At 38.7% G+C, this 21,319-nt stretch overlaps 2 protein-coding genes across 2 annotated transcripts; both read left to right on the top strand.

The window, feature by feature from the left end:
* The first annotated feature begins 3,860 nt into the window (after nucleotides 1–3,860).
* On the top strand, nucleotides 3,861–5,576 carry il19l (interleukin 19 like). Its single transcript, XM_030730407.1, has 5 exons — nucleotides 3,861–4,019; nucleotides 4,209–4,271; nucleotides 4,395–4,547; nucleotides 4,632–4,694; nucleotides 5,469–5,576. Exons 1-5 carry the CDS (start codon nucleotides 3,861–3,863, stop codon nucleotides 5,562–5,564), a joined length of 534 nt encoding a protein of 177 aa, XP_030586267.1. The 3' UTR covers nucleotides 5,565–5,576.
* A 13,514-nt stretch (nucleotides 5,577–19,090) lies between these two features.
* il10 (interleukin 10) lies at nucleotides 19,091–20,951 on the top strand. Its single transcript, XM_030729828.1, has 5 exons — nucleotides 19,091–19,331; nucleotides 19,520–19,579; nucleotides 19,704–19,868; nucleotides 20,506–20,568; nucleotides 20,685–20,951. Exons 1-5 carry the CDS (start codon nucleotides 19,167–19,169, stop codon nucleotides 20,778–20,780), a joined length of 549 nt encoding a protein of 182 aa, XP_030585688.1. The 5' UTR covers nucleotides 19,091–19,166; the 3' UTR covers nucleotides 20,781–20,951.
* The last annotated feature ends 368 nt before the right edge of the window (nucleotides 20,952–21,319 follow it).

Genomic DNA, 21,319 nt, shown 5'->3' with positions numbered 1-21,319 from the left:
CTGCTTCTAATCAGACAGTATTTTTCTCCAAGACCACTGGCTGAAATACAGCCTCAAACCATGACAGAGCCTCCACCGTGTTTTACAGATGGATGTACACACTCACTGTGTTACCTCTTTCTTGACCTCCTCTGTATATACTGATTTGATGATTTCATATTTTTGGTTTAAAGGAGACCTATTGTCACTCATTTTCAGTCCAGTTCTTCTGTGATCTGGCATACCTCAGCCTTTGCTTCCTGTTTCCCTTCCTTAAGAATGGCTTCTTGACAGCCACCCTTCCACTGAGACCATTTCTGGTGAGGCTTCAGCGAACGGTAGATGGATCAACTGAAGGGTGAGATGCATCTCTCAAGTCCTGTGTCAACGCTTTGCAGGATTTTTTTTCTTCCTTTTTTTGAAGGACGTGACTTTCAGAAAAGCTTTGAAAAGATTTTCAGAAAGCCTGGAGAACTCTTGCTCAAGACCACTTGAAAGTCTGGCTCCTTGGAAGCAAAATATGAAGAAATGAGGGGGTGACTCAAGAGTTTTGCACAGTACTACACACACACACACACACACACACACACACACACATGCACGCACACACACATGTAAACACAGACTCACTTTGTACTAAGTTTATTTCAGTGTAAAGTACAGTGCAAAGGTTAATCCAGCAGTAGATGCTGTGGAACTGTAATACTGAAAGAGGGACTCCAAATAACTGCAAAACTTGTAACTGGTTCAAGCTTTTTCATTCTGATGTCAAATTTAACTGTTGTCCCAACATTAGGGTTAGGTTTCTGTAGTAGTTTGCAGTTTATCAGTCTTTCTTGTTTACAAAACTACATGCAAATTAAAAAAGAAAAATATAGTTTGAGCAAAGCCTGAAAACACAGGGACATTAACAGACATGCTACAGATATAGAGGGTAGTTATGTTCACAAAAATAGGTCAGCAGAGCAGAGCAGACATCAGAGGCAATGAACAAATATGCAGCGGATGTCAAAAGATCTAGTTTAAACCATAACTACCATGTAGTTAAAACTGTTCCAAATGTGCCTGTGATTTTCAAGATTCTTCTTGTAAAAATGTCATTTTATTCTTGTTATTCCTAGTCTTTTGTATATTATTCTTCTGTATAAAGAAGCTTTGTACAAATAATGGAAAATAAAAGTTCTCTTTGATCATTTGAACATGCTTGATGTTTGAAATAAAAAGAAATCAGATTTTCCTCCTCATTTCTCCGTTCTAATAAAATTCACTGACGGCTCTACACCAACCAAACCTATTTCACAAGCTGAACAAGGTAAGAGTTCACCCCTCTGTGAAAGACTATCAGCGAAAACCACAGACAGCATAAAACATGGACGTAGCTGTGATGACATCACCCTTTTATTCCAGACTGCATCCTGAATCTTTAAGGTTAGTATTTTGTCTCCAGCCATGTTGGCTTTTTGGACTCATATTTGGAGAGGTGGGGTACACCCTAGACAGGCCTAACACAGAGGCAGAAAACCCTTCACACCTGTGGGCCATTCTGAATCACCAATTAACCTGCAAAAGATGTTGCAAAGTCCGGGCTAAAGTAAAGAGGGACCGTTTGACTCGTTATCGGCACACAGTTCAAAAGATGGCATTTATGATGTACTGTATTAGTACACAAGCTCCCGTTAATGCTCAACAGTATACACAAGTTTTGAAGCAACATGTGCTGCCATCCAGACATCTTTTTCCTGAGCCGTGTTTATTTTCTGAAGGCAGCAGTGCTCAACTACACGCTAAACAGGTTCTGACAGCATGACTTTGTAAAACAAAACAAAATGACCCGCACCTGCTACCAACTGGAAACCTTTGGCATGAAATGAAAAAATATCACAACCCAACTTCTTAGAAATGTGTTGCTGGCATTTTACTCAAAATGAGCATTTGTTTTTAACATTTTTTGAAAAATATTTCCAGCAGGACTGTGATGCGGTGGCTAGCACTGTTTTCTGAACCTACCAGGGGCCTTTCTCTGTGGAGCAGTGAGTGGTTCTCCAATGTTTCTCCAACCCCACACAACATTGCTTTGTTTTTTTTTAACAATAACCGGATCCACAAAGGTCATCTCAGCAGCATCAGCAAACTGTTAATTCCACATAAAAAATATATGAATTCAAATTAGTTTCACTTCACTGTTTTTTGCCTGGTTTTCTGCGCCCCATCGACACTGCCTTTGTGTCCCACCAGTGGGACCTTCCCCACAGTTTGAGAACCACTGGTGTAGAGTTTCCATCATGCCCGTGTGCCTGGGTTGTGTTTTCTCTGGGTGCTCTGATTTCCACATGTTCGATTCAGTACAATTATTTTGCATTCAAATGAATAAAGGCTGCAGAACAAAACAGTGCTTGATGATTTTACCTGCGTCTAAAACCGATTTAAATGAAGCATTCTGTCTCAGCATTGGCACTTTATGGATGAAGTGTGTCTAAACCACTGACCTTTCACCCTATTTTAAAGAATAAAAACTCAAAAAAAAAAAAAAAAGGTTGGGAGACAGTGGTTTCACTAAACTGGCAATTTTGGCAATTTTTTGAGTTGTTTTATTCACTGAGTGCCGGTTTCAGTGTAAGGAAAATATGTCACTTTGTTCCTGAGGCTTTGTGTTAAAGCGGTAGTACTGCATGACTGCAAAGATCTGGTCAGATTCAGAATACAATAGAGTAGCATTGCAGGCTTCTTCTTTTTTTAAAAAAAGCCTTTAATTGACTTCACTTAACTCCATGAACATCATTGGACTTCCCTGCTTAATATTTCTCCTGCTGAAAATGAATTTTTAGCAGTTGTCAAAAGCACCCCGGTCAGACAGGCTGGTGAGCAGGTCTGGTAGGTATTTCCAATCAGGACTCGTTTGACAGAAGTGATGTCACTGTCTGTGCGAGTGAAAAGAAAATGTCACGTCATCTCGAGGGAAGCTTTATTTCCAGTAGACACCCAAATTGTTATATAACATCTGCAAGCAGATTTGAAAAATCAATCTGAAGCCTAAAAGAGACCAGAATTGCATTTTTATTGGTGCAAAACACGTCTTACATACATTATATCATCTTGAAATAAGACATTTTAGAAGATCATAAGCCAAATGATGCAGCGAGTACTTCTGAATGAGGCAGCTGAGTGATGAAACTCTAATCTAGTAATATTAATAATGACTCATCCAGGATTTACAAATTGCATTACTGAGAGTGAGTTTTTCTTTACAATGACCACACTACGCATCAGAGAGGAGGAAATCAATAATAATTCCTTTTCCTCTTCCAATCAGATATTGAAACATCACCGGGAGTTCCTTTAATTGCAGGGCACTTCCTCCTCCTGTAAACTCATTCACGCACACGTGCCTGCGCAGGCTCATGCATGTGTATGTGCATGCAACCTGTTCAATACCTGGTAAAAATCCCCCTCACTCCACTATAAGAGGACACAGGATGGAGGCACAGAGACACAGCTTCACCAGAACTCTCCCTCTGAGTGACACACACACAGGTGAGTCTGAATACAGGTGATGCTGCTCTGGGTGATGGTGATGGGTGATGGTGGTGGTGGGTGGACTTGACTTAATGTTGCTTTATATTTAGAAACAGGGTTAGAGAATATCGCTAAACTCTGTGCAGTTTTTAAGTCTATTTTATGTGATTTAATTTTTTTTAAACAAATGCTTTATTGTCACTTTACAAGTAATGAAATAGTTTAGAAACAGGGTTTTTTTTTTCTTAATAATCAAATGTGTGATGGACCTTTGTACCACAAGGACACATTAAACAGAATAATTCTCATTCATGACTTCAACAAACCAAAAATGTTTCTTTTAGCTCTGACACCAGATCACTCTCAAGATGAAGATGCTGCTCAGCTGCTCTGCTTGCCTCCTCCTCCTCCTGCTCAGCTGCCTGAGTGAACCTGCGGCGAGCCGAACTCTGCATCTGGACAGCTGCTCTGTCAGTGTTCACACACATGAGCTGCGCAAATACTACTCAGACATACGATCAAATGCGGTGAGTTCAGTGAGCAGACGCATTATTAGAAGCTCTATTCAAATGAAGCAGCTCATCTCCACATATTTGAATAACATGCAAACATAGGCAAGAATTTCTCTGAAATGTCAGGATTTCTGTTTACATCACCTTTAAGTGGAATTAAACTAGCAGAAAGTGGTTCTAACTGTATCCTTTTTTTTGTGACAGATATCAGGAGATGATGAGATCGAAATCAAACTGTTGGATAGATCACTGATGAAAAATGTTCAGGTGAGATCTTGTGTTGCCAGTTACTTGTCTTCCACATCTCAAGTCTATATGACGAGTATATGGGTTTTGAAGATATGGGTTGTTAGAGGTGCTGTAATCTGAGTTTGGGCATGTTTCCCTCAGGAGGGTCAGACCTGCTGTTTCTTGCGTCTGGTGCTGCGTTTCTACGTTGAGAGAGTGTTCACCAACTATGCCTCTTCTGAGCCACAGCACCAACGCTGCTCCAGCGCCCTGGCCAATGCATTCGTCAGCATCAGAAGAAATATCCATAAATGTGTAAGTTAGCTGTCCAATCTCCAAATGTGCTTTAATGAAAAGCAGCCATAGGTTGTCATAATAATTGTAGTTTGCTCTGTGCAGCACTGCCACTGTGGAGAAGAAACCCAAAGAACAATCGATTCAGTGCACGCTGAGTTTATCAAGGTGAGACACGCGATAAAATCAAATCCCTTTTCATGTCCCAGATCCTGAACAGTCAGCCCCGGTGTCAGTTGTATTTTTCTTATTGGATCCCAGTAAATTAAGAAACAGCTGCAACTTTTATCAAGAAAGCCTGCACTTTGTTTTTCATTAACAAAGCTTTTTCTGAACACTTCTTAACATTTCTACTGTGTTTTGGATCATTAGCAAGAGCCAAATGTAAGTCAATTACTATGTAAAAACAGCACACAAAGAAAGTATATAAGTCTGCAAACCTCAATTCCAAACGACAAGAATTTAAAATAAATAAAAACAGACTGCAATGATTTACAAATCTCATATATTTTTTTCATAACAGAACAATAAGATTTCAGAACAGAGATTTCTCCTGATATTCTGACTCTTTTGATGATATCATGTACTGTAGATGATGAGACATTGAAAATCTTCACCACTTTATATTGAAAAACAATTTTTTTTTTTTTTTAAGCGTGTCCTGGAGAACATTATTCTGAAATTGTTCCACAATTTGTAGATGCCGTTTTTGCAAAATACTCCTCCAGCAGTTTCTTGTTTCTTGTCCAGACCAGTCAACATCTACTTTGTCCAACATGCTGACAGCAGCATGATTAAGCAGGTTTAATGGAAAATATTAGTTGCATAACTCAGTGTTATGTTGCTCTGGAATTTTTTTTTTTTTTGGTACAAATTATGCTAATCTCTAAACCTGTTTTCCACTTGTTCCCCTTCTTTCTGTTTCTCCTGCATGCTGAGCAGCTACAAGTAAACAAGGCAGCACAGAAGGCAGTGGGAGAGCTGGACACTGTGCTGGAGTGGATGGAGGCACTTGGACCCAAAACACAAACAAAATGAGCTACTCCTTACAAATATGATAATTTCACTTCTGTGGCATTTTGCATTTCTCTGTTTGCACTTGAATGGATTTAATGTTTAATTTTTCTTTTTTTGTATCCACTACTATGTGGGCTGAATTTATATGCAATATTTATAATTGTAAAAAGGTGTATGTATATTTTTGAGAAAGCTGTTACTGTAAGGTTGTTTATCAGACTACACTGCTTTTTTTTAAAAACAATGTTTTAATTTAAACTTCAATTAAAAAAGAAAAAAAAAACTACTTTATGGACTCTGAGGGTTTCCTGTGATAAACGGATGTCTGCTCTTCATTACCATCTAGTGGTGAGGAATGAAAATGCAGTGTTGATGAACAGTTTATGGTCTGTCCTAATGCGAGACTGAGTGCATGCTCATGGGTGCGTGGTGTTTCTGAAGCTGCCTCAAAGTTGTATTTACAGTGCAGCTCACAGCTCATCACAGTCTAGTACTCTGCTCTGCCCAGATGCTGACAGCACAAAAGCATCTGGATACATTGTTTCAGGCTGCTGTTAGGGCTGACATTAATCAGCAGACATTAAGAAGTTGTGTTCATGATATTTATTATATTTTGGATTTAGTGTGAATAGTGGGTCATATATTCATGTCCAGAACTCTCCCTCTGAGTGACACGCACACAGATGAGTCTGAATACAGGTGATGCTGCTCTAGGTGATGGTGATGGGTGATGGTGGCATCACCTGTATTCATATATCCAAGAGAAGAGAAGAGAAGAGAAGAGAAGAGAAGAGAAGAGAAGAGAAGAGAAGAGAAGAGAAGAGAAGAGAAGAGAAGAGAAGAGAAGAGAAGAGAAGAGAAGAGAAGAGAAGAGAAGAGAAGAGGAGAGGAGAGGAGAGGAGAGGAGAGAAGAGAAGAGAAGAGAAGAGAAGAGAAGAGAAGAGAAGAGAAGAGAAGAGAAGAGAAGAGAAGAGAAGAGAAGAGAAGAGAAGAGAAGAGAAGAAGTTAACAATGGAAGCACTTCAGCACTGTGACAGTCACTGAAAAGATACCTGACTAGTACCTATTTGAATACTAGCCAATACTGCAAGTCTTGGGAATGTTGCGATAAATGTTGTGTGGAATATTGCTGCCTCTGATCATTAATTACTGCAGCAGCAGAAGCACCGTGGCTTGTTATGACCCCCTAACTGAGTATACATGTAATCATGTCTTACACGAAAATCATAAAGCATCAGGAATGTATATTGAAAAGAAGCGCAGAAAAAAAGGCACACCCATTTACTGTAATTCTCATGTTCTTTGAATCCATAAAGCTGCCTGTATTTGACAAGATGAGAAACTCTTTTTTTTTTTTTCACTCAGCTGATAACAGTAAAATTGGAGTGAAAATGAAACTTAAGTTAGGAGGTTCTTGCTAAACCGTTGTACTATCTTTCTTTGAAACTTGAGGCCTCTTTTTTTTCCTCCTCTGGTGTGACAATCTGCTGAAAAGTGGAAAGAAGATAAGCACTAAACTTGCTGCATAAGACATACTGTCTAGAGGTTTTTCTTAGGTGTGACTCTATGTTCTCATTCCAGAAAATGTGGGCCAACTTACTGATATACAAGTAAATCATTGGATTTACAGCTGGATTATACAACTATGTATACGTAAACTTTATTTACAGTCACTGTACAAAGGTCATTCTTAAGGAAGGGGAACAGGCTGAGGTAAGCTGTATTACACAAGAGCTGAATTGAAAATGAGTGGTGTTCACATTGAGTGATCCTCACTGCAGGAAGGAGCGCTTTCGCAGGTCATTCATCCCAACAGCAGTTAGACTGTACAACACATCATGATGTCATGAGTCACTTGGACACTTTACCTCCTCTGCCATCACTTTATCCTACAGTCCATATACATTTTATTTATTACACTCACCCATATAATGCATACCGTGCATGCTGTGTACCTTACCGGCTACAAATGTATATAATGTTTTGATATCTGTATATAGTGTTCTGATGTGTGTGTATATGTACATGTGTGTATTGACATTGATATATATATTTTATGTATATAGTGCTTATGTATATGTGTATAGTTTTTTTCTAGTCTGTTCTATTTGAGTTCATTTGTCTTTACTCATCCTTTTCATTTTTTCTGTACTGAGCTGCTGTAATGCGCAAATTTCCCCGTTGTGGGATCATTAAAGTTTTATCTTATCTTATCCTATAAATCTTTAGAGCTTGTCAAAATTGATGGAATTATGAACACAGAAAAGTACCAACAAAACCTATTTAGAAAGTGTTTGATTGACAAAGGCTTCATTTTTCAGTATAACAATGATGCCAAACACACTGCCAGTGCAGTAAAAGTAAACCTGGATAGAAACACTGTCATGGACTGGTCTCCCCACAGCCCGGACCTCAACATTATTAAAGCACTGTGGGATCATCTTGACAGAGAACGGGACAAAAGGCAGCCAACATCCAAAGAAGAGCTTTGAATCTACTCCGACAGTGTGGTGTGAAGCACACAAAATCACTTAATCATCGTTAACTTCATGTGGACACATACAGTACATCCAAAATCCTGATTATCAACTGCCATCAGATCAAATCTATCACTCACCTTCATATTCACTGTCACATTCATCTTTTTCAACTTAACTAATTGATATCATTTGGCTCTGTGGTGTCTGTACTGCTGTGTTAAACTCAATATATGCATGTATGGTTTCCTTCTTAAGGGTTCATGCAAACGGTAATTTGATTTGGACATCCGCACATTGCCCCTTGTAGGGTCTCTGGCCTTCCATTTAAGGAATTGACTATATGTCCAGATATAAGTTATGGGTTGAAGCTGTTTCATAGCCATATATGGAAAGTTAGGATGTGGAGTTTCGCCAACACTATATAACCTTTGTGTTCTCTTTGTTGAGTTGAGTTAGGAAGATTGGGCCTCCTCTCCCAGATGGCTCGAGAAGCATCTGTTTTGACACTGTCTGTTTTTTGTAATAAACTTTTGTATATGCATTAAGACTTTTTTCTTCAAGAACACATCCACTCAAGACACAGCAGCTCACAATCTACAGATATGTGGCAACCCTGAAAAAGAAGATGGATTGATGGATGGATGGATGGATGGATGGAAAATAATAGATTAAAATAACCAGTTACTTGCAGCATCACTCTGTAGTAACTGAACACAATGATGTCTGTGTTCTCAGTCATCCAGGTCATGAAAGTTTCTGGAGCTTGGAAAAAGGTGACTGGATATCTTTAAGTTTCTTGAAAACGTTTCTTCTGAGAACAGAAGAAGTCTTTCCTGGAATGCTTCCTTGATACAGTTTTCAGAATGCGAAGCCTTTTCCTCAAAGCTGTGTGTCATTCAAGGTCATCAGTTCACTTCTTAGTCTTTCTTGCCCTGTCCGTTTAGTTGCTCCCTCTCTGGGTCACATTCATCTGGTTGACTGACTAACATCTCAGAGGAAAAAATGCTTGACCAGTGTTACAGTTGGATGTGTCACACACTGGTGATTTAAATCTGCAGTTATCTCAAAGGCTCCAGTGACTAATCCCAAAGTCAACAAAGAAATTATTCAACTTGACAAAACTGATCCTGATTAGAGGGCAAAGATTCAGGATCAAATCAGAAAAACTTTATTGATCCCACAGAGAAATTCCCAAATGTTCTAATTGAAAACATGTCATACTCAAAGATATCTCCTAGAAGACTGCCAGTGCTTTTGTGATCTGTAGTTCACTTTTTAACAGTGTTTTCATTATAGCTTTAGATTTTTCTCATGAAAAGCTTTTGGGTTTCATTTGTTCACAATTTCAGGGAAGCACTGGTTTCCATTTTTTCATGGGCTTGAGTGCATTTTTTGTCAGCCAAAATTAGCATACAAAAAAAAAAAAAATCACAATAAATTAATGATCCATCTTTCTAAGAGAGCTAGCTAGCACTCGTGTTAGCTGATGACACCCTTTCACTCAAATATGTTCACGTCTGGTTTGAAAACACCAAGCCGGTGCAGTCAAGCCACATACTAAGTGGTGTGGGCATCTTATGTCCATCTTTTAAATACAGTCTTTGGTTTAAAGTATATCTCAAGACAAATGCGATTCCACTTTTAATGCTGCAACCTGAGGACTCAGCAAGGTGAGGGAAGACACTGACAGGGCTCCCGATGAAGAATTTTCTTTTCGCTTGTCCCTCCTTCACTAACGCACACAGACTATGACCATTTTTATTTTGTTTTTCTTTATTCTCGTGCTCCCATGTCTTTTTCCTGTTCTCTCCCAGCTTTATCAAATCTTTGGTCCTCAATAAATCAGTCACAATTTTTTTAACTAACACCTTAACACCTAGGTTAATATAATGCTAGTTAAGTGGATTCATAGGGCTGCTACAACCTTAGTGGTAGAAAGCTGTTAAAGTAATAGATTATTATTATTCTAATAATATGATATGTGGCATAAAGTCTGTAAAGGGGCTAAGATAAAGTATGAACCAGACAGAAAGGGACACCTGTGGTTAACCGGACATCCCATACAAAGGATAATGTACTGCAGGGAGAAACTCCTTAAAGGGTCACCACAACCACTTCTCTATATAAAGACTCGTCACTGTCTCACAGCAAAAAACTTAGAAAATCCACAGCGTCATCAGAGTTTAAAGTTTAAACCACAACGTCTGGTCAATATGTGAAATGATACAATGTAATTGACTGAAGTTAATCCCTCTCAGGTTTCTTTATATAGCATCAAATCACAACAGTTGCCTCAATTGTAGAGAATTTACATAGCTGCTTTAAGTTCATGTCTATTTTTGGTAGTTCAATAGATACAATAATAATAATAATAATAATAATAATAATAATAATAATAATAATAATAATAATAATAATAATAATAATAAGAGCTTTTTTTTAAAAAGAGGTCCCTGATTTAGCAAACCTGATTTCCTCAAGCAAATCATTCCAGAGTCTTGGAGGACTGCTTTGTCTCTTTTAATTGTAAAGATAAAGAGGCTATTAGGGAAATAATGTGCTCATGTGTCTTAATACTGGATAAAAGCCTGGCAGGTAAGTTTTGGATGCAGTAGCTTTTTAGTTCAGGCAGACAAAAAGGCTTTTGCAGCATCTGTGCCATTAATTCTTGTTAAAAGGGAGTTTTTTTCCTTCTCACTGTCATCAAGTATTTGCTCATAGGAGGTCATTTTGACTGTTGTTTTTTTTTTTTTCTGTAATTGTTGTAGGGTCTTTACCTAACAATATAATGCCCTTTAAGGCAACTGTTTTTGTGATTTGGTGCTATATAAATATAATGTAATTGAATTCAATTTAATTATTAGGTAAATGTAAGTAAAATGGTCCCTGTGTCTTCTCTGATGAAATACGCTGCACATCTGAATTATTACTAAACTGACAAAACATGGATGAGTGTGAGCACAAGAGTGCCCCCATGTGCACACTTGCCACAAAAAATAAATTAAAAAAATAAAAGCATTATCATATCCAGATGCATGAAGTATGTTTAACCATTTCTCTTCCAGTTTGTCTCCTCCCTCTAATGTCTGTCTCAGTTTTGGATAAGAGGGACAAGACAAGAGGGGATGATTCCTAACATAGAGGAAGCATTGAGCTCTCGTGGAATATTTCTGCTCTCAGAAGTCCATCACTCCTTGTTCTTGCCTCCTGTCCACCATGGTATCTTTTCAGCATTGTTTTAACTTCACTGTGTGACCATGGGAGATGCTTTTTTGTGGAGAGCCTCAACATCACGCTCAAGATATGAAAGAACGTTTTGAAAGATGCAAGTGTGAGTAATATTTCCATGTAGCACTAACCAAGCATTATATTGCTCTGTAGCACTAACCTACAGTACACACTAGCTTGAATGACATTGTACTGATTTTAATTACTGAATCTATGAGTCAAGAGGCATGCAGTCATTAAAAGTGTGATGTACTGGCCACAAATGCAAATCATGCAATTTGGACATTTAAGATGATTTTCAAGTTAGTTTTACACTAACAGGGTGAATTTGGGCCTGTGGACTATTAGATCTTGCTCAACTGCTTGCATGAGTTGGTTTCTGTTTTCATACGTAACCAGACACCCTTTTGTGCCTTTCAATAATATAAGTGATTAGGTCAGCAAGTTGAAATGACTAACACTGCCGTCCTGGTACTGAAAACATTCCTACTTTTTTTGTGTGTGTGCATTGCTGAGAGTGAAAGCAGAAGAGACTGAAAAGGCATAATTTTTTTTTTGCACTAATCAGGGATTCCTAAGCTGAAGCCATATGTATGGCAGCATATCATCTAGTTCAATAGTCTAAAAATGATGGTGGAAACCAAGGGTGACAATGGCATTATCAGCACATCATACCATCAACCAAGTTTGAGATTAGTGGCAATAACAGGAGGGTTAAAAAATGAACAGGAAATTGCATGAAACCCACAGAATAATAAAGAAATGTTGCGAATTTTTGCACACTAATTTGCACATTTACTGCTAACTGTGGTGGAAATGTCTTCATTTATGTAAAAGAGAAAACAGCTTATTATAATAAAGTATATAAAGTAGTGAGGCGCTCTGATATTTTATATTCCTTTCAAATCAGCATTTTCGGCTTTTTCTTATTTAGTATCATCACTGCTGCATCCTATTTCGTCCACTCTTCTGTCTTATTTTGTGTTTGCCACGTTCCAAACATGAGAGTCAGTAAAACAGTTTGACAGTTCTACCTGATATCATACCACTGGGTTGAATTAAGAGTCTCTGCCACGCTCTGAAACTTGCCCCACATGTTGGTGTTGATTTTTGGGGATGCACATGTATCACAGAGCTCTTACTGAGACTGGGTGAAAAAAGAAGAATAGGCAAAATTATCTTAAGGTTAGTTGTGAAGTATTCAAAATGCCACAAGAAGCTCCGTGGAACTGTGTCGGATCACGCTGGCATAACATGGGTCATCAGGTTTAAATAAACCTAAGCTGTCCGTGGAGCCTGAGTGTCCTGTAATACTGTTCATTGATTCATTCACTCAGGTTATTAAGCTGGTATTATCAGATCAATATGAAACAACGGAAAAAAGAACATTTTGGACAATTTCATGCTCCCAACTTTTTGGGAACAGTTTGAAGATGGTCTCTTCCTGTTCCAACATGATGTACCAGTGAACAAACAAGGTCCATAAAGACATGGATTAGCGACTTTGGTGTGGAAGAACTTGACTGGCCTGCGCAGAGTCCTGACCTCACACAATACAACACATTTAAATAAATTAGAGCAGAGACTGGGAGCCAGGCCTTCTCGTCCAACATCAGTGTCTGACCTCACAAATGCACCTGAAGAACTGTCAAAAAATTATCATAAACACATTCCTAAACCTTATGGAACACACACACACACACACGTACACACACACACACACACACACACACACACACACACACACACACACACACACACACACACACACACACACACACACACACACACACACACACACACACAGGAATGCGTGAAGACCAGCAGACCAAGAATGGAATTAAAATGATAAAAATCAATGAAAGTGTGATTCATCATCACAGATGAACAGAGGAACCGTTATTTTTAATTTTCATTAATTCAGCATTTGTATGTTAAAAAAGGAATGTGGAAAATATGAGCTGTCACAATGAGCAGTGCTTACTTATGTGCGGTTAACACCATCTTAGGCACATATGCAAATAACCAAATATATGCAGGTGCTTACGCACTTTGGCTTTAAAAAAAAAACTTAATATAAAAACAGTAGGCAGACTGAAACTGAATACTTCTCAAAGTGCAGCATATAGGTCACAAAAGAAGCCAAAAGCTAATTTAACAAGCAGCAATTCTGGGGTCAGCTGATATTTGGGCTCTGGGATATTTGTGCACAGGGAATTTCAGAGTTTCATCTCCTCTTGATAGATGATTATTAAGCATGAGGACAAACCTACTTTAGTTTCACATTACAGCAATAAGTTCTTTTCCTTACTGTTTGTTCAGCTAAGCAGAAATAATTAGGATTTTAAGGAAGTTAAGTTTTATTAAGTATTGTGTGTGTGTGTGGATGAATGAATGAGGCTTGTAGTAAGAAAGCCCTTTGAGTGCTCAAATATAGTAGAACAGCAATTTATAAATGCTGGTCCATCTGCAGTCATAGTTTCATAACATAATTTATCATCATTTATTATTTTATTTTATCCATTTTTGTTACTAAGCAGAGCACATTCACCGTGATGAGTAAGTTGGGAGGATGCTTCAGTTACTAAAGAATTAATCGGAAGTCTCTATAGTCTTGGTAGGTCAACCGCAGGAAACATAGATGTAACTCCAGAATTTTGTTCTTCCTTTTAGTGCACTCCTCAAAATAGGCATCGAACTACCCAGTTACCAATTTTTGCATCAGATCTTGTATAACTTGTTACCACGCCCATCAATGTTCGAGTGACTTGGTGGTGTCAGCGATACTGTTGCACTGACCCTGGGCACTGTATTTGCATTTCTTGTAATTTCCTCTTCTCTTTGAGTATTTATAAAACCTACAAAAGTTAGTGCAGACACACACACTTTATCACAAGTATTTATGTTAACTAGAGCCATTAGGTATAAACAATAACAGAAACATATCTGTGATGAATTTAGTGCTACACATTAGGAAAAAAAACACACACACACACACATTTGCACGCACAGTGAAACGGACAAACAGTGTGAAAGTGAAAGACAAATGTGGTGAATCTGACTGTAAAGACAGATAGATTTCCTCTAAATGTGACAGCTGCAAAAATGCACAAAGACAGAAAATGTGTTTCATAAGACTGAGGAAATGTAAAAGGCATAACTACAAAGCAACGTGCAACTCATCAGGTCTGCAGAGCACAAGAATTCGCATTTGAGATGCAAGCAGCTAGCAGCATCCATTGCAATTATTTCAGTTTGTTTCTATTGAGTGCCAGCTGTGGGCTGGATGTGATATCAGCAATCTGGTTTATGTAATGAGCTGAAAGTCAGTGACAGCAGATTCTCAGCACTGCTGTATGACAGCATCAGAAACTAAGTTTGAATGGGTGAAGGGTTAAGACCAAAGACAACAAAGAGACACCTGATCATATACAGAACAGGTGACTCACCGCCAAATGCTACAACAAAGCGTTAGATGCAAGATAAGCTTTGACCCGTTTCATTGAAGAGGCGCATGAGCAGGAATGGTGTGGGAATCATTACGGTACTGTTGTCAAATTGCAAAAAAAAAAAAAAAAAAAAAAAAAGAGAGAGAGAGAGAGAGAGAGAAAAATTTGTACATGTAATTTTCTTGAAAGTCACCAGCCTGTTTGGTTGGTTTTCGTAATGTTAAAATTAGAAAAAAATGCAAATAGAACCTGAGAAAGGCAGCTATATTGAACTGTATGTGGTTTTCCTTTTTTTTAGTATTGCTGGCTGTTCCAAAACCAGGAAACAGCTCGCTACAGGCTAAAAGACTCACTGTGCTGGACGGAAGTAACCTCTGTGCCAGAACAGACAACCGACTGTGGAAGTGCCTAAGCCCTGCTTAAACCTGCTGAATTGTACAGACGAATTTGAGAAAATGAGCTTCTCTCTTGATCTGTTACCTCAGAAATTACTTTGACCTTTTAACAGCTTGTTTTTAGTTTGCCTTTCAGTTTCACTAACATCTACATCTTTGTGCATAGTGTTCAGATGAAAAAAAGACACTCTAAGGTGTCAGCTGTTAATGTTTTCTGGTCTTGCGGACATTTTTTGTTTGCTAAAGTTGGCACACAAATTAGTATCAGAGCAAATCATGGATCCACACGTGAGAGGCGGAATCATAGCGGTGTTTGAGGCTTGAGCATTTGGAGGTGTGGTGCGACTGATTGTCAACAACAGACTGATGTGGGTTCTCGAGCCCCGCTGTGCTGAATCTGCTGAAGAGGAAAGCCCCAGAAAATAATCCTGTCTGTAGGTCAGTTTGGAGCAGCTACTGAGGATTAAGTTTAATCTTTAGGAAAAGGCTCAAGTTTTCATCATCCCTGTCGGAAGCTCACAGCAGATCCAGCCACCTCTTCCCATGTTACCTTTGAAGCAGAAATCTGATCTTGGGCCAGGTAATCTGGAGGGGTTTGGTAAAGTGGGGAGGATATTACCTCCAAGGCACCTTCTTGTTTACTTATCAATTAAGTGAACTTATGCCATATTCGAATTTTCAGACTTCCAGGCCAGATTGCTGCTCTACTTATGTGACTTCAAGGCTGTTTGGCCTACCTCGAAGCTGATGGGCTATGACAGCAGAAGACCACACAGGGTGCCACTCCTGTCAGCTAAGAACAGGTTATTGAAGCTAAAATTCACACAGGCTTACCAGAAAGTTGGACAACAGAAGACTGGAAAAACGTTGTCTGGTCTGATGAGTCTCAATTTCTTCTGCAACATTTGGAGGGTAGAGTCAGAATTTGACATAAACAACATGAACACACGGACCCTTCCCACCTTGTATCAGCAGTTCATGCTGCTGCTTTTCTGAGGATGCCCAGATCCTTCAGTATGTGTATCGAGATGCTGATGGTGTTCTACCAGTCTGTTTATTTGCAGCTGTTTGCTGGGGGAGGTAGCATCAGAAGTGGAGACACAAACAAGCTCACCAAACTGATTAGGAAGGCTGGCTCAGTCACTGGCTGTACTCTTGGCAGTTTTGAGGTGACAGTGGAATGGAGGACACTTAATAAACTTATGACTATTCTGGACAACACTTCACACCCCCTCCATAATCTACTGATCAGACAGCGGAGTATGTTTAGCAACAGACTCATTCAGCTCCGCTGTAGTAAGGAACGGTACAGGAGATCATTTGTACCAACTACGATCACACTGTACAACTCTCTGGATCGGGTCATTACTGTGTACTAGATAATTATACATGTACTTGTTCAGTGATACCCTCTATCATATTAATACCACTATTAATGGTCTATTGCACTAACCATATAAGCACGTATACATATTGGTTACTGTATCTTACATTGCACTGTTATTTTGCAATGCCATTTGCCTAATCTTATTGGCTATTTTTATCTTTTTATATATAGATTTTTCTATTTTTTTTTATATATATTGTGTGTTTTTGCCTTTCTGTACCTTGAGCAACTGCAATATGTCAATATCCCTCTGGGATTATTAAAGTGATCTATCCATCTATCTAGAGCATCTTTGGGATGTGATGGAACGAGAGGTTTACATCATGGCTGTGGAACCGACAAATCTGCAGCAATGTGTGTCATGTCAATATCGACTAAAATCTCTGAGGACTTTCCAGGACCTTGTGAAATCTATGCCATGAAGAATTAAAGCTGTTCTGAAGAAAAAAGGGGGTTAATACTAGCAACAGGAGGATGCGGTGAAGACTGGAGGCATGAAAACGGTAGGCCGCAAACCAAGGGGTGACATCATTGCTAATCCATCTTTTGCATATGGTTTCAAATACATCTCATGGCAAATGGGATTAGCAATACTAATACCAGTAACGCACTTTCAACCTGAAATACTCATACGCTGATAACACCTCAGTTCTACGAACAGCATCCTAAAGCCCTCATTCATTGTGTGGTGTGGGTATTTATTACTCAGCAGTTAAGCTGCGTAAACATGTTATGATGAAGCATTCTGACATACAACTTAAAACTGGTCATTTACCGAGCAAAAAAATGACATATCAGACTAGTGAGAGACATTTTAAATGCAAATGCAACCACACAAACTTATGAAATAACAATGCAGAGAGCGGGCACATGTGTAAGCACATCCGTATAACAGTACCAGGGCTTCTCATAAAAGCGTCACTGCTGATTCATTTATTTTACATGGAGTAATTTCGGCTGCTCTCTTACTTCCTAAGGAGTTCCCACTTATTTGATTTTGCAGTAATTTTACACCTTCCTGACACAGCCACTCGAGGGTCAAGTGGGAGTTCACTACCTCATGACCCCCCCCCCCCCCCGAGCCCAGTGTTTGTCTCCTCCCAGTCTCAAAGCAGGGATCTTTCACGTGTTAGGTGAATGTGTTACCTGCTACACCGTAGATTTTACAGCTAAATAATAAAATGTATGTAGCTTGCATTGAATCACTGAGGAAAAATATGATGCATTCAGAGATTTCTTTTACAAGTTGGCTAATTTAATCACTTCTTTTTTTTTTATCCTCTAAATCCCAAATTATAACAGCTCCCTTTGCTTTCTTATAACTTTTAACAATTATATTTAGTTTTTGTAACACACTGAAAGTCACACCATTATTTAGGTATTTTAAAATCTTTCATACTCCTGGGTCTTCAAAAAAAAAAAAAAATTTTATTAAACCTCTTATCACAATATTGATGAAAAAATGTTTCCCCATTTGTCTGCACTGGGATTGTATTCACTGTTTCAGGACTTCGTGTTTATTCAAGCTTGTGAAAAACCCGCGGCTATCGTTGATATGATGCATGTGTCATCTGGTAATTGAACTTACGTTTGACCCTTTATTTGTATGCTGATTGTGAAGTATTTTTTATTATACAGTATTACAGAATCCTTTTTCCCAAGGCCTATTTTCAAAATACCAGTGTTGCCCAACATATATGGCCTAGGACAAAGTGCGAAGTGGATATCAAATAATCTGGATAACTGGACATTCCATACAACAAAATTACTGAGTGGAAAATACCTCTTACGCTGCCAAAAATCACTGAATCACTTCTTCATATGATTTGTCTCTGGCAATTTCTTTTTTAAATTTTTTGTGCAATGCAAAATGACTCGCAGAAAGCATAGCGGAATCTCAAAAAGGACTGCAGCAACTCCAACTCAAAATGAAAAGCACTCTCATTACGTATGTATGACATGCTGAGAGAATCCACAGCGTCATCAGTGCATAACCACAATTCAATGTCATTTCCATGTGGGGGTTCGATTTCCTTTGTTATTGTGAAGAATGTGATGCACTGCATTTAATGCCATTTTCAAGTTTTTACATTTAAACATCAGTTTGGGGTTCTTTTTCCTGATAGTTTCACGAATTTAGTTGGGCTGATGCGCATAATCTTGTCATTTTAAAAACAATATGAATAATAATAATTATTATTATTATTGCAATTATAATATGAAGGAAAATAATGATTAGAAATAGCATTATTTATGATTATATTGCAACAGTAGTACTATATGAAAAATAAAACAAACAAACATAATTCAAATATTGATCATAGAAAATGATGTCAAATTTTATTTCCATAGTGTCATTTTTTTTTTTCCTTGAGAGAGTTCAAAATCTTTAGATCTAATTATAGTACCAGCCCAATCTCACGGGAGGAGTAACCTATGTGCCACACACTAACTATGATTCTAAGCAAAAAAAAAATCCCCTTCATGTATGAAGCATGTTTAACCATTTCTCTTCCAGTAAGTCTCCTCCTCCTCGATACAAATTTCACTATAAATTAAGACAACAGATGAGCTCTAGTATACACATTTTTCTCTTCTGAGCTATTCAGTAAGAGCCAACAAAGATTTTTTTTGCAACAGCATCTTCATTCCAGCAGGAAGACTTCAACATCTTATCCAGCAGCATGACTTCTCACTCCGTCCTCCTGTGCGTCCTGGCTCTCGCGTATTTCTTCAGCTCTGCTTTGTGCAGTCCTGCGTGCAACAACCGGTGCTGCCGATTCGTGGAGGGCTTCCCGCTCAGGCTCAAGCAGCTCAGACAGGACTATGCACGGATCAGAGATTACTACGTAAGTAAAAGCATGTTCTCTACAGGTATTTTTGCAGCATCACTAACCTTCCCACAGTGGAGCTTTGATCCTCTTTGGTCTCCAGCAGATGCTGCACTTTCTCACCTCTGCCTGTCAGCCTCCGTGGGTGCACGGGTCTATCACGACGCACTGGCATGATTTTTTTTTCTCTCCTCTTCTGTTTGCAGGAAGCAAACGATGACTTAGACACAGCGCTGCTAGATCAGAGCGTCGAAGACTCCTTTAAGGTGCGTTTCTCTACAACCGCTCCGTTTTCTCTCTTGTAACCAGACAATGCATAAAGTTTACAATTTGACAAGGAAAGCACCTGGCAGGGCGTAAAATAACCACGCTGCTGTTCCGCTCCCTCAGAGCCCGTACGGCTGTCACACCATGAACAGCTTACTGGACTTTTACCTGAGCACGGTTCTGCCGACAGCCGTGGCCGGAGTGACCGAAGACATCAAGAGCCTAAAGCCTCACATGGAGTCCATACAAGAAATCTTCAGTAACCTCAAGAGAGATGTCATCCAGTGTGTGAGTATCTGACACGTGTTAACTCCCACAGCAAAACAAACGATGTAAATATTCACCCACTCCGCGCTGCTGTAAGGTCACGAGTATTCTCTGCAGAATACGCAAGCGCGTGCCATTAAAGTAATATTTTGTGGCATCGTGGGGTTTTATTTATTTATTTATAGTTATTTATTTGCTGTAGTCTTTATGGAATGTGGCAAGTAACCACTGCACTTTAATGTAATATTTGGTGGGGTGGACATTCTTGGGTTGGTGAAATACACCCATAAGTTGTATTTTATCTTTTTTTAAAACCACCCAAGCTATTTCCCTTTGTGTGATCGTCATTTACAAACACTTAAAGCCACTTTCTTGGTTTGGACTATTAGACAAAGAGTCAAAATCGTCCAAGTATGATTCGGGTTTAAGGGACAGTTCACAGAACGAGTCTTAATATTGCTTTAGTCAGCAGTTCTTGAAATGCACCTTGTACTTGACAGTTTGTGCAAAAAAAGGGAAGAGAAGGGACCGAATGTCCCCGCTCTAAAAGTTCTTTTCTAAATGCCGCCTCTGATGCATTGCATGCACACCCAGGTCTCCAGTGACAGTCACCTGGTTTCTCTGTAGTAACATCGTCTTTCTTCTTCTCTTCTTACAGAGAAACTACTTCTCCTGCAAGAAACAGTTTGACATCCAAAACCTAAACTCTACTTACACTCAGGTGAGGGTGAAAATCATTTATGCAATGAAGAAATATATGTGATTTTTTTTTTTAATGTGCATGCTTGTACTTTTCACCAAATTAAAAAAAGTGAACCTGTGTTTGTTTATCCACAGATGGAGAGCAGAGGTCTATATAAGGCCATGGGAGAGCTGGATATATTGTTTAACTACTTTGAGACGTACCTTGCTTCTAAATGGCAAAGAAATTAAGTGTCCTCTGTGTGAAGACCTGCTGGCCCTAATCAAAATATGAAGTTCATCTCTGGGAGAAAAGGACTGGCTTCCACTCTGCTTACTGAAATGTTGTCTTTACTATTTATGAGACCTGAAGTTTATTATGAGATCATTTGTCCTAAGGACAAGTTTCTGTTAGGATCATATTGACCCAATCAACATGAACTTGTTATATTTATTTATAAGCAATGTGTCACAATATATTTTTATATTTATTATGACTTGTTTTTTTTTATAGATTAATAAACTACTTTAATAATATAATAGATGCCTCTTTTGAGCTTGTTTCACAATATGCAGTAACTGCAATCATTTGCCATCGAGACAAACACTGAATACATCACATCCTGCAGTGCTGCAGTATACATGAGGAACTGTAGAGTGCATTGTCAACAGGCTGATGCACTAACCTCAAACGTGACCCATATACATCACTTACCAGCAGCAACACTGTTGTATCTTAACTTACCGTAACTGTAACTAGCCAGCCTCACCCTCAATGGCATATGCACACT

The sequence above is a fragment of the Archocentrus centrarchus genome, chromosome 5, assembly GCF_007364275.1.
Source record: "Archocentrus centrarchus isolate MPI-CPG fArcCen1 chromosome 5, fArcCen1, whole genome shotgun sequence".
In the NCBI taxonomy this organism is placed as follows: domain Eukaryota; kingdom Metazoa; phylum Chordata; class Actinopteri; order Cichliformes; family Cichlidae; genus Archocentrus; species Archocentrus centrarchus.
The sequence above is the reverse complement of the archived record's forward strand: the minus strand, read 5'-3'. Positions and strand labels throughout refer to the sequence as shown.

Excerpts from the sequence above, each read along its gene's own strand:
- il19l (XM_030730407.1), top strand. The coding sequence starts at position 3,861 with ATGAAGATGCTGCTCAGCTGCTCTGCTTGCCTCCTCCTCCTCCTGCTC. Across the intron at positions 4,272-4,394 it reads CACTGATGAAAAATGTTCAG|GAGGGTCAGACCTGCTGTTT; the intron begins GTGAGATCTTGT and ends TGTTTCCCTCAG. Across the intron at positions 4,695-5,468 it reads TGCACGCTGAGTTTATCAAG|CTACAAGTAAACAAGGCAGC; the intron begins GTGAGACACGCG and ends CATGCTGAGCAG.
- il10 (XM_030729828.1), top strand. The coding sequence starts at position 19,167 with ATGACTTCTCACTCCGTCCTCCTGTGCGTCCTGGCTCTCGCGTATTTC. Across the intron at positions 19,332-19,519 it reads CACGGATCAGAGATTACTAC|GAAGCAAACGATGACTTAGA; the intron begins GTAAGTAAAAGC and ends TTCTGTTTGCAG. Across the intron at positions 19,580-19,703 it reads GCGTCGAAGACTCCTTTAAG|AGCCCGTACGGCTGTCACAC; the intron begins GTGCGTTTCTCT and ends CCGCTCCCTCAG.